We start from the raw sequence: 14,197 nt of genomic DNA, 5'->3' as shown, positions 1-14,197 counted from the left end.
CGCTACACTGGCCAACTGAAAACCTTATATATCTAGTCAAGAATTCTATGATAAAAAAAAAACGAAGTGGTTTTTGTTAACAAAATCAGACGCAAAAATCTAAATGTCCAAAAATGTTATTCAGTGAAAAAAATAAATATAGAAAAGGGAAAATAAGATACATTGAAATTTAAGACTTATGTATTGCATTTTCTTTCGTCTGAAAAACATTTCCGGCAAATATTTTGGGGGAAGCGAAAACTGGAATTCATCTGTACAACGGAAATTGGCACAAGAAAAGCTGATAAGAAAAAAATGAGTTAAGATAAAATCCGCGTTATCCTTCTAGACAATTCGAGCATTGGAGAAATTAAGTGGAGAAGTTTATACCAAACCTGCCTGACAATAACGTTCGTGGAAAACATTCCACATAAATTCTGGTGCGATGAAACGAAAACAAGCCGCTAAGTGCTTACATGTATGGCTGACAGAGAATCAGTGCAATCAACAATAGGAAGAAATCTGTTGTCAACACTGTATAGTGGAATTTGCCCCATGAATTCTTAATAACCTTCGAAGAAAACGCTGTGTTGAATATTTTATCAGTCCGCCAGAGCTAGCCCTGTTGTACCCTATGGAAAACATATTGCGGTCTATTGTTTGAAGGTGTATTGTAGGGGCGCCGTTCAGCCGACTCCCTCTGGACCGCGGCCTTTACAAGGCAGAACACGAAGCTGGATATAGCCGTACTCACATCTCCGAACATTTTATAATAGAACCAAAACAGTTTTAATGTTTCCTGTGATTTTTCACATCAAAACAATTGTGTGAGTTAATGACCCAAAAAATGATATTGTTGGTGGGGAACACAGAAGTGGATGAATTTCATATTGATTCAGGCGAGGAAATTCCTTACCCCATATGTATATATATATATATATATATATACATATTGAGTGTAAAAAACCTGTCGCTTTCAAGTATGTATGTGATTAAATCATAAATATAAATAGCACATATTGATAGACGTAGAATAAATACACATATATACAGGACAAACATCTGTTACAAGCGAAATGTACAGTACATACTTTTCCACAAATTTATGAAAACGTTGACGTTAAATTAAATATAAAACACTAATCTCCTCTAGAGCGTGAGCAATTGCTGTTGGAATGCAAAACAGGTAAATGGGCGTGAGGTGGGCTGTGGTGTTATCGATGGGTAAAAACTACCGACCCCGAGGGCTAGGTAACCAGTACAAGTAAACAAATTTTCATTCGTAAATATGTAAATAAACAAACTTTCACATGAATAAATAATCGTCTCTGGTAAAAATGGTGGAAAAGTTTTTCTCTTTAGAACAACCGATGTAAAAACTTGACACGTATGCAAAATACTCAACAAAAGTCTGCTTTCAAAGGCAAAGCAACGGAATTGCCAAAATATACTTCTATGCAATAAATGTTCCGTGAGTGGTCATTCGCTTATTGTTTCCCTAGAACGTATATAATACTTATACACAGTATCATGCCTAGAAAACAATCCGCTACCCCATATGTATTACTCTAGATATAAATATATATATATATGTATATGTATATTTATGTATATCCATCTTCTCAAGACTCTGAAATATATCCCAACGAGGAATTTAACAGAGTATGTATCAGACACAACCCACAAAAATATCGCTTACGGTTTGGTGGTGAGGCTGGTTGGAGATTTCTCCGTCCCTGGGACTTCGTGTAGCCGCCGTCTTCTCATCCGCCGTAACCTATAATTGCATGGGTTCAAACATTCTCTGCGTGCAATATACACAGATTTCCAGGCGCCATTTACATACGAAATGTATATGTATACCACTCTGAGAACCACAGGGAATGTCTTAATTGTCACGATGAAAACACACCTTATAATCTTATCAGTGATTTACAGCGGAAAATTTCATTCTTTTCTGCTTTTGACGTTGATTACAAAACCAAACTCGCACAACATTTTTCTTTAAGTCCAATTTTTCTGCGATTTGAGCAATTTTTTCTCCCGATGGTCGAGGTTGCACCGCAAAGTATGCTTCCAGTGACCTTTTCTCTGGGGCAGCTATAGAGGTCCTTTTTCGTTTCTTGTCCCCGTTACATGCCATCATTCCATCTTCGTCCATTTTCCGCTCTCGCGCTTGTTTCTCTGCTTCCTCTAGCCAGGCCTGTAGGATGGGTTTTAAAGCTATCATATTATTGTGACTCAAGGTAAGAGATTCGAACCTGCAGATCGTACTCTGACTGAGTGCCCCGACCCCCGGGAGTTTCAGTTTGGCCAAAGCAGACCCCACGTCCGCCTGAGTTACCCCTAACTTTATTCTCCTCTGTTTGAAGCGTTCCGCAAAGGCCTCCAGTTCTCGAGGGTCACAATCCATGTCGTGCATGGGTACATGATGCATGTTATGGTGGGAGCTCATGGGATGGTGTGTGTTCATGGTGTTGGCACACGAATAGACCGGGGGGTACATCTGATGGGTAAGAGGGTGCGGTCCGTGGGGGCCATGGGGACCGTGATGGCTGTGGTGTGTGGAAGCTGCCGTGGGGTGGTGCTCCGGCATCGAACTTAGAGGCATGCCGGCGCCCGTGGGTGGGGCAGACTGTAGCTGGTCCAACATGCTGTCCGTGGGGCCGTACGAGTGGAAAGACATTTGAGGGGGTCGGGAATTGGCCGGGTTGTGGCCGCCCAAGTCGTGACCATAGAAGCCATCGGGTTTCATCAGCTGGGGGGATGAAGCTTTGGATATATCCACGGCTGCCAAAGCCTCCGCTCTCGCCAACAATCCATCGTCCAAACCGCCGAAGAAATTTCCCTGGGAATAAACAAAGAAAAAAAAAACAATTATTAAAAAGCACCAAAAATTGATTTCGATGTAGTCATCCCTCTGCGTCCCTCCTAATCGAAAAGAGTAAAAAAGTATTGTGTCAGAGAGCGAGTTAGCCCATATTACACATTGGGTATGCACGCTCAATGAACGACTGATAAAACTCACTTCATAAAATATGAAACACAGCAAATAATGACTTACACACGAACCCTTCGATGGAATAGCTAATAAAGGTGATTAAAAACGAGAGCTGCATATCGACTTAGCATAGATGTTTACCTACCGACGTAGTTGTCATGCAACGCATTCTGTCAGGGGGCCGGTAGGGAGGGGAGTAGCGACCAGGTAGGGGAGAGTGGTGGTGGGTGAGGGTGTGCGAGTGAAGCCCCACATGCTGCTTGACGTTCATGACTCTCCCGAGATCCGCTCACCGTTCACCATACAACTCCCTGTGCTGCTCTACTGTTATATAGTTCCTATACTGATTGCCCGGCTCCGAGCCGATAAGGAATCGCAGGCGAGAGTGATGGAAAGTTGACTAATGTGTTCGGAATAGGGCAAGTGAAAACCCCGAAGAATTGAATATTGCTTTGTATTGTATTGCTGTGAATGAGCGAGCACCTGTTCTCTCGTTTTGTCACGTGAATCACCAATCACGCATGCGTCATGGAAACTGGCGACTACATGCACGGCCAAAGCCAAAGGTAAAGCCCAGCCCGCGATTCCATATCTCTCCATAGAATCATTTGGAATAATCCTAGATGCTAGAGGCGTGTCTTATTTCATTTCTTCATATTATTGGAACGGAAAGGCTAATGGTTTGTTATCCCGTTACACTTCTCGGAGACTAGCCTTACGTCGGAACGGCTTTATCAATCCGGTGAGCTATATCTCTATTACCTATCTTTTTCCTAACGTTACGATTTACGCTTTGCAGTCGGGATCTTTATTGTACAATTTATGTCCGTCTCTCACTTATATATGCTTCATATGTGATCAAGCCGTACGTCTCAATGTTATATACGGTTTCAAAGTCAGAAGATAAGATTATCATGCCGAGCCTTGTGTATTATTTCAGTAGTACTGTGTGTTACAGTAGGAAAGTTTCCCTTTCGCAACTCATGCTTATAAATGTCTTCTTTTGCATAACTTTTCTGGAAGCTCTCAAAGATAACTTTCACCATGTTGGTTTTTTTAAAAACTGATGTGACTGTTGTTAACAGCGATTGATGCGGTGGGCGGGAGGGGGGATATGGGTAGCGGAGGGGGTGGGGCAGGGTGCACGTGGAGATACACGGAGCGCAGCGCGTGATAAACCAAGAGCAGTAATAAAATAAATTTTCGAAGATGTTCTGTTGACGATCGCTGGCCGAGATTTGATGGTTATCTCTCGACAGGGAGTGTGGATGTCTGTGGACAGAAGGTCTCCATCCCGCCGCGATGACATGAGCTACTGGCCCCACACCCGGCTTTGTCTTCATTTGTTTCTATTAGATACTAGGCACTCGTACATCTTGATGTTCGAACACGGCGATAGAGCCGCAGTCGGCGAGGGCAACTGTCCCCAGCAAGTTGGGAGAAGATGTCCCGCTGAGCATGGGGAGGGGAGGGAAGAGAGACCATTCCGGTCGACTAAGTGCGATAGATCGCATCTCACAGTAAGACGCCGTCACCAGGGGGTGGGGGGAGCCTCAGTCTCCTAGATATTTTCCGAATCAATCATTTTCCTTACAGGCACCCAAGTGCTAAAAGACTAACAAAAACGCAAACAGTCTATTCGGAGAGAGAAGTAAACCTGGATGGGGCCTCAGAAGAATGTTATATTGATGAGAGACCTGACATTCAACGCGAAGCTCTCCCTTTTTTTTGTAATCCCTAGTTCTGATGGAAAAAATGTTTGGCCTAAGTTTTCGGATACTAAATACATTCAGCCCATTCCTAATAAACATAGAAAAGAACTTGTAACACTCTTCAGTGGCTTGATAAGTAACATGTAGTGTCTTCAAGTTATGAACAGGCACTGCATGACTTCTATATCATCCCCTTTTCCACATAAAAATATCCTTATAGATATACATTTGACTCAAGGGAAAATCTGTACAAGGCTTCAACGCACAAGATCCCCTGGCCCTGGCTCAAATTAATAAGTTTACACAGAATCTTATAGTTCTCAAGAAACATGCTTTGAAAAGTGTTTCTTCAGGTTATGTTAACTCGTATATTTTTAATAAATCCCATCTTAAGAACAAGTCTTATTTTTATCACAAGATGTATGTATACATACGTGTCAGGGCATTCGATAAAGGTTATATTTTATGATATATACCAGTGGTAAATTGACTAAGCTGACATAAGTTTTGCTCACTCCATCTGTAGTTGACACTTAGCCTGGATGTTTTTCGGATTGGGTTTACAAAAGCTGCATATCCCATATTCTATACGATATGCATAGAAATGATATACATAATAGACACCTTCCGACATAATAGCGACTTATTAACTCATCTAGGTGTTTCTGCCTTGATTATGGTTGTTTTCTAATGTCTTGGATATTTATAAATGTTCGCAATAATTACAACCCTCTTTAGCTTGTGTACAGCTAATGAACAAAGAATCTGAGTATATTATAGTACAGTGGCCTTCCGACCAGATTTTTAGAAAGTACCATGAAGAATGGATGCAGGTGATGCTTACGTAGGTGGGTGTTAAAATAATGCAAATGAAACTTTGCAAATTGTAACTGAAAGTTAACATAATGCAAGTGAAACTTTACATATTGCACCTGAAAGTTTGCAAATTAAAGCTCAAAGCTAACATAATGCAAACTGAACACATAATGGCTCTGTCGTGTGGACAGGTACAAAGATAAAGCGTCAATGTAAACTGTTCTCAATTTCCACAGGTGGATATTTCTTTCTTTTTTTTTATCACTATCTCCAGTTGCAAGTTCATCACATAAGGATACTGCTTACCACCCAAGCCCGCTTACGGACAAGTCGTTTATATTCATTTGTCTGCAGAGCATCAAACCATTGCAACAATAGGGACAGAATTAAGGGCAGCCAGTCATGGCAAAAAGGTGATAACCCTGTAATATTATTACTATTTCATTTGGCACAAGGCCCCATTGGGCCGACGTCAAAGTTCATCGAGGCCGAGGGTATTGTAGCAGAGTATAGCGATGGTCGAACAGGCATATAGCCGCCTCGGTGGATGCCATATTAGCAGGCGGCACAAAGTAATTGTAGTGTTTTCTCATTATTGCTCGTCCACACCGATGATCGGTCGGGCAATGCGACCCATTGAAACAGGCCGTGTCTCCACGAGGATCGGCAGGGGCGACTGGGGTAATCATCAAATTGATAGCGGGGATGTATCGGGGCCAGAGAAGGGCTGCTGACTCGATCGAGTTCCCCGGGCCCCGAGCCCCTCCTATCCCTGTAATCGATTCGCCATCATCCCCGAGATACAGACCGATAAGGTCCTTCGAGTCCACAGATCTGACAGTCACACACAATACACCCAGGCCAAAATCTGCAGATGTTTTATTGTAATTTACACACATGCGCACAAAGAACCCCGGAAAGAAACGGAACATTTTGTTTTCCTTCATTTATCCGCTCAATAAATGTCGGGATAGCATTTACTTAAACATATATTTATAACAATTTTTGGACCTTAATTATATGCATATAAATGCAAACAAATCGTTCAGTACTTCGCAACACATCGGATGATTGCATAAAATATTTTGAGTATATTAAAATATACCCGTCGCTCTGATATATCGCCAGTGCTTTTCTAGATATTAAGTAAAGAAAATATTTATATTTTGCCTTAGTTTCTGGCTTAAATTTCAGTATTCTGGAAAAGGTTGAGAACAGTTGTTCAGTTACGCACGATGCAGAAATAAAACCCTCGGATCTGTAAATATATATCTGATGAATATCTCTTAATATTCTTACTTTTTCTTCGAACTAATAGAGCGATTTTCTATCCCAAACTCTCTCCATTTACATAACGATTTTCTCGGAAATGCCCTGTTAATCAGCATAAAGTAAAGCAGTATGGTTTCTTGTCTTGCCGCCACGTAATGACTGATCAAACACGCCCACATTCCTTATGCAATACTACTCTATCCTGTAAGTAGGTGGTAAAACCATGAAGGAGTTAATGAATAAGGCCCCCAGTGAGCTCCCTGTAGTGGATTAGGCCTGATGTTTGGGTTATCAAGTTGAACACTTTAACGCCGACGCTAAAACACGTGCCAGCGAAGCTGAAGGAGGGGTATCCTCCAACCCCCTCAAGGTAGGATACGGTTAGCACGTCAAGTGTGGCCCGCGGCACCTCTGTCCGAGCTCACTGTACCGTAAACCCACATGCTTAACAACCCTGCGTACATGGGGCATATTAAAACTCACAGGACCATTCGTTATCAGAGAGCTTGAAATGGAACAGGAATTTATCTTTCTAGGCGTTATGTGTTACATCGATAACGCTAACAGAGGCCAAGGTTTCAAGATAGCTACAAACACATTTTTCCTTCCGTTTTTCTTTCTTAAAATCCTAAGATACGTTGATTTTAATTTTCGAAGCCATAACCGTATCGCATTAGTAGCTTTTTATGTTCGTGTGTAAGTCGATGTAAATAATTGTCAGTAGTAAATTTTAAGGGGTAAACTGGTCTGATAACTAGCCTTGTTTGTGCTCAGTTTTTATCCGCAGTGTGCGTAGGAAAACCGCAAGATCGGGTTCAGGGAATCGCACGCGAGCACGTGCGGTCTCCTTTTACGCCGGATCAGTTGAAGCAGCCCTGGTTCGTGCTGAGAGTTCCGTACGACTAATACAACCAGTTTAGTGACAGTTATAGCGTCTTCAGATCAGACTGTGAGAGCCTTCGCCCCGACTGACGAGTCTTAAGAGTTCTCAGTTGATGAGAGGAAATGGATTTGTCATTCAGACTAAAAGAAGGCCTCTCGAACAAGCAATCACCTAACATTTCCTTCGGATCTTGTTACTGTCGGTTGGAGGGTAATTCATGATAAATATCTGCTTGTACACAGCCGCCGGAACACGGCGATGAAACGGGAAACTGGAAAAAACAATACAGGAAACATCATAATCCTATAATCAATAGGCCAGCGGAGTGTGTACACACGTTAATTAATAAAGCTCTGTTGAAATGTGGTATTGGACGCGCGCATGACAGACCAACATGCATGGAAAGTTCACGAGCGTGAAGATGTCTTTTCCACGGTATACCTCTCCACGATTTTTAATGACTGTAAGAGTTTGTAGAGTTGATCAGCTATTCCATGATGAGTTTCCCGCCAAAACTGTCAACATGTTCTTTGACGGAACGGCATAATTTTGCCATATTAGCAGTTAATAGCCAGTTCAAGCACGTCCAGAAACTCCAAGAAAGTTTTCAAATGTATTTTGGAACATTGTAACATTTTTGTGTATTCTACTGTGCTCTGTGAAATTTATGATTTTCTGTTTTGCTCTGCATGTAGCATGTACAAGCAATAGTGAACCAAACTTAAAGGTATTTTGAGGTATATGTCAAATTTAAAAGGCAAAGATGATAAATTGCTTCTTTCCCACATTTTAGCGCAAAAACTGTTCGAAATAGATAAAGCGTAGATATTCTGGCCAGTCTGATATTTTCACAGACATGGAGACCAAGCCCTGTAACTGCGCGTGAGGTGCTCTGGAATTGTAGCTCTCCCCAGGGGGTTAACAGCTACAGGCAAGAGCGACCGGAAATCACCATGAGAGTCTTTTATCTTATTTTTGCCCCGCGCATGGCATTTTGCTGATTGCTTGTAACTGATAGTTCCGCTCAAACCACTGTAATACAGATCGCACGCGCGAGAGTGCGGTACGGTTTGTGACCGAGTATGAAGAATTAGACTAAAACCTTGAAAGCAGTAAATATTAGCGGTATTGCATTTGCATCGACCAATCTCCCTGGTCAAATCTAGGCGTCGCAAGACACATTCCAGGTTAAGAATCACAGGACTAATTTTCAAAACAACTTTCCACACAAAGCACTAAAGAACTAACTTAAGACAGTATATATAGTAAAAAATTAAAACGAAGACATATTATGTAAGAAAAACAGTCAGTGATGACAGAAGATGTATGTTTTAAGCACATAGATTTAATCAGTGTCCAAATTTTGTGTATGTTAGGCTATCAAATTAAACATAAAGATTCCATTCATTAAATGATACATACACATCCCGCAACCTCAAGTTAAGCGTAATTAGACATAAGTATATAAAGCAGAGCGCCAACGATTCTTAACGCTTGGTCCATATTCACTTAGAAGAGAATTATGTCCATCGAATTTTTTTTAGATGAGAGAAGGCGTTTGATTGAACGGCCTCTACACATTATTTTTATTTATTTATTATGGTGGAAGGAAACCGGGCAGTGCCCGAGGGACATCCACGACCATCCGCAGGCTGCTTGCAGACCTTCGCACGTACCATTATTTTTAGTTGTAAGAACTAATGTCGTTCATTGAAATAGCCACTTAGTCAGAATCCAGTGTTAGAAGGCGAGATCGGCTGCTGTACGAGAGTAAGGCTTAAGGCAAGACGGTGTTTTTGAAAAAAAAATATACTAGACGTTTATTGTTGTGGTAATATTTACCGACTGAGAGGGAAGGTGAGGAGGGGGTCAGCCGTTACAGTGCTAATCAACCTTAAAGTTTAAACATACTTAAACGACAAATTTTCGTAAAATATTCAAATATAAATAATGTATAAATGTCATATCTAATGCTTTGTTAGAGAAACGTTCACAGCGTTCGACAAATAGTCAATACATTCTGTATATATATACAGGGAAGAAGGGTTTACGGGTGTTAATTTCAATTCCATTATACGTACACATGTAGATAAACATCAGATAACCTATTCTATGCCTACCGGGATTTTGTCTATGAATTTAGAAGGAACTCTAATGTATTGGGGTATGAAAATTATTCCATTGTTAGACTGTTTTGCTGGTGGAGACCCTGATGTTATCGAGAAGTTACAGTATAAGGTGGTTTATACTGTTATATTGCTTCTGTTCCTGTGTATACACCTCCTGTAAGCCGGGACAACTCGGGCATTAAGTGTGGATTACCGAAGGTGGCGGGCTCCCTATAACAGGCTTCTTGAAGGCTGGTTTAACAAGCTGACAAGAGGGCTGGGAACGCGCTCACCTGGTCTCTACCTGCCCAGGCCAATCGGGCTACATCGCTAATCTAACATGTTCTTATGCGCTAACTTGCCGTGTACCTGTTATCATATTTGCTTTTGCCACAGGTAAGCGACTATCGGCCGCAGCCCCGGGCATGACCACGGGCAAGACGCCTTGTTTAAATCGTTTAATTTAGGGTGTAACATTTAACAAAACCATAGCTATGGAAAAAGGAGCCAATTTCGCACGCCTCTGCCGAGCGCTCGATAGCTTGTATTGATGTACAGCTTGTGCACAAGTTAGATCTGAAGACACCAGTTACACTTGTCATAGCAAAATCACGTTTTTTCCAACCTTTACCAAAACTGTATATACCACAAGGCACGTGGTCGTAATGCCAGATAGCCGGACTCCTGACAAGAACGAACATCAAAACAACCGACACACAGCAAAACTATCTGGGTGGTGTATTTGAGGTAGTTGCACAAAGAGGAGCTTCCTGACTTATCACCTGATTACAAATCCAGATAAGAACTTAATTCTGTGATTTCTGTCTATATTTAGTGTCCACGCACTGATTCCAAGAAACTGCTCGTTTTTTTGTGAACATGTTATTACATAGTTAGTGGATTACTCATTGATAATAACTGTGTTTAGACGCGGAAACTAAACCCATGCGGTTAGCTCTACTTGTTGTCCATGGCCAGATTGTTGTCCCTGACCAGATTGTTGTTCCTGACCAGATTGTCTGGACAGGCCTCGAGGCTGCAAATTTGTGCAGAACGAAACAAAAGGTGGACACAAACTGGGCATGAATGGTGACTGTTATTCTATACGTATATTTTGATGGCATAGGTATTCACGAAAGAAAGGCGACGAGACTAAAACCACAACCTCAAAATGAACGCATTGCATAACTTAGACTGTTACCTTGGTGGTAGCAAATTTAGTATAGCCCCTAGCTCCATGTGTAGATAAGCATACACTCAAGTTCGCCTACGCCATATGCAAAGTTGAGTTTTCTGATGTTGAGATCTGGTATACGAAAAAACGAGAAAACTTTTCGAAGTTTCTCATCAGAGGGTACTGTGGAAAAATATATATATATATATATGGATATAAGGGATACTGGTCAGTTCTAACCTATACCTGTAATAGCCTCTTTTTCACTGTGGACCATTTGCCACAGGAAATAAAATCTTTTTACCGTTCTATGATCTTTCACACGTAAACCTGCCCACTACAGTGGGAGTTTGTAACTAGGCATCTAGAGGGCAATACGACACGGTCAAATAGATGACCACGGAAAACAGACGGCAAAGATGACTTACACAAAATGTCTATTTTTTTCAGAATATGGCGCACATGCGCTTGTCTTAAAAAATTTTACAAGCAATTCTCGCTTAACTGTACTTTCAAAACGTTAAAGCAGGCTAAAGTGCCTTGGACAAATAGGATTTATACTGACATGGTCGTCTCTGACTTATGTAGATGTGTCCGTTTTTTGTTTTTTTTTTTTCAGTCCAGATCTCTGCTTGTGACGTGTGTGCCATTACCTAAACTGGAACCATGGAAACAAATTAAGTTATACCATTCGCTCTGTTTCAGGGTACGGCCCCAGAGAATCGCTGGACAAAGAGCTTCTTGACAACATCCTGTAAGTTATTGTGTGGAAAAACTTGATCTAAAAGCTGTGGCTTCGTATGGAGCAGAGTGAAGATGCCACTTTGTGAGCGGGAACCTTTCTACATGAAGAAATGTCCTACCGTAGATCAAGGAATGGCGCGAAACGGACAAATACACAGTTGTGCGGTGCGACCTTTTATTTCCAGCAGAGAAGGACATGATTGTAAGAGACAAGACAAAAGTCATGTCAGCTAATGCCACCGGCTGGTCAAAAGGAACTCCATTTAGAAATGAGCTAAGGTTAAGCTGGTGAAACTGGATTGCAAAGCGAAGCTCCTCCATCTTCAGCGGATATGAAGGGAGGAGTGAGTGGAAACAAACCCAAATGAGCTAATTCGAGGAAAGAGGGTCCAATGTGGAACCAGCATCTGTTGGCCAGATAGCGATTTGTGCCCTATCCCGTGTGTTTGCGGCAATGTTTGGCCATGTAATCGCCCAACACTTAACTAAGACATTGGCTCTATCTTCAGAAACCCCGGATTAATTGTGTAGGGGTCTCTTGGGGTGGTGGAAACTTGAGGAAGCCATACACAAGAGTTGAGAGGGCATAACGAGCTTAGCGAGGCCACGAATGTAGGCAGCACCATATGGTAATGGTCGACAGGCGGCCAGGAAAACTCGGCAGCATTTGCTTGAGGGAGAGGAAAAGATCGACGCAATTCTCAAGGGCTTTTTGAGAACCCGACTTAATGACATTTGAATGTAGAGACAAGAGAGAAGCCCAACTTAATGTGTCTCTAGCTTTTATAGCCCTGTACTCTTTCACAAACTGATACAGCTTAAAACGAAACATGGAGGAGTCGTGTTGTTTATGGAGTCAACCCTTATATAGCACGTTGCCCTGTTACAGCGAATCTTACAGATGTATTTCTTTGAATGTATATTTTTCTAATAAAAAGCAATTCATTTCAATACAAAAACAAAGAAATCCTCTCATAGACTTGAATTAAATGCGCCATGCCCTTAGGGTGGGATTCCACACCAAAAATGAGCTTGTCTTCGAAAGATGAATATAGCATTTTGTGGCTCTGTCAAAATACAATAATTGTGTCAAATGGATCGTTTTATTCTGTGAAACGATGAGGGGCAAAGTTAATCAAAGATACCGTGCCGAGTTTTATACAGTACGGTTAATTTAGCGTGTTGACAGTGGGGACTGTGTAAGGTTGCCTGTATATAGCAGGCCGGGAGAGGAGAAGGTGTGTTTGACAGCCAGCTTTCCTGTGTCCATAAGCGCACCTGTCCTTCACCAGCTCTGCTACAGCCTAGTGATATATCAACGACCTGTCCAGATAGCTGTAAAGAAAACCCCCACCAAAGTGGAGTGGCCAACCGAAATATTGAACTTCATGTTCGAATTTGACAATAAATCATCGAAATTTTCTAGTCTTGACACGTGCAAATTATGAGAAGGCGTTCTATGATAAAGCCACCATTATGCAAATCTACAGGCCAATTTACAGGCCGGCCTGGTAAACGCTTTGGTAGATGGGTGGGAAAACTGGCGAATTTCCCGCCGGTGGGTTTGAGCGACGTGTAATTTTATCGGGACGGAAACCTGGTGCAGTGTTATACGGGTTGATTTGTTTCCACGTGAAGCTGGCGGGTTTGCTGTGATGTGGACCATGATACCACGGGACCCCTCAACTCACAGGAGAATGGGACGAATAGCCAGAGAAAAATTGACAATTCTTCCTTTACCGTATCTGAATAGCTAGTTTTGATTGGTCTAAGTGTGATCAATGAGCATCCAGAACTCACCGGGCCTGGCCAATGGGGAATTCGTGTAAAATCATTGGGTACTTTGGTGTATTGGGCAGACGACATATTAACGGTCCCGTCCCGTTCGCTGACTCCTCACTTTATGAATCCTTCGACAGGTTTGTCAGACTCGGGCCTTTCTGAGCACTTTAAATAAAGACGCGAGGATGGCTCCATCTTTTCCATATGATATAAAGAATTCCCCGGACGTGTTTTAGACGCCTCGCACAGCCTGCACCTCCGGAATCAGCCGAAGCGTCCGAGGACAGCGCCGATATTGGAAAATAATCTGGATCCCAATTACAACAAGTAAAGCGGGGGCCTCAGAGGGAAAAGGCAATAAATATTACTTTATGAAAGCTGGCTGATATTGTCATGGCTGAGGATTAAATTGAAAGAAATATTTCCGTTGAACAGTCGTGCTTGCACTTTTTGTCATTTCCAAGGATAACACATTTCGATTGTTGTATGGCATGTATGGCCTGGGACTAGAGAAAGCCGAACAGGGAATGTATCAGATCACAAGGGAGCAAAGTGTCTGATTTCACTGTAATACGGTCACCTAGATTATTACATCACCAAGCTGCATTACACCTATAGGATATATATATATATATATATATATATATATATATATATATATATATATATATATATATATATATATATATATATATATATATACATGTACGTTCTGAATTATATTAA

The 14,197-nt window shown here is 41.7% G+C and overlaps 1 protein-coding gene across 2 annotated transcripts in view; it reads right to left on the bottom strand.

The window, feature by feature from the left end:
- Positions 1 to 1,751: 1,751 nt before the first annotated feature.
- The window catches only part of LOC135473971 (inhibitory POU protein-like), a 64,992-nt gene continuing 52,546 nt past the window's right edge, over positions 1,752 to 14,197 (bottom strand). For both annotated transcript variants that reach the window (XM_064753943.1, XM_064753942.1), the window contains exon 2: positions 1,752 to 2,827. In XM_064753943.1, coding sequence (XP_064610013.1) covers positions 1,904 to 2,827 — 924 coding nt within the window. In that variant the 3' untranslated portion in view covers positions 1,752 to 1,903. The remainder of the gene's footprint in view (positions 2,828 to 14,197) is intronic.

This window comes from Liolophura sinensis, chromosome 8 (assembly GCF_032854445.1).
Source record: "Liolophura sinensis isolate JHLJ2023 chromosome 8, CUHK_Ljap_v2, whole genome shotgun sequence".
In the NCBI taxonomy this organism is placed as follows: Eukaryota; Metazoa; Mollusca; class Polyplacophora; order Chitonida; family Chitonidae; genus Liolophura; species Liolophura sinensis.
Note: the sequence above shows the minus strand (reverse complement) of the source record. Positions and strands in the feature narration are given on the sequence as shown.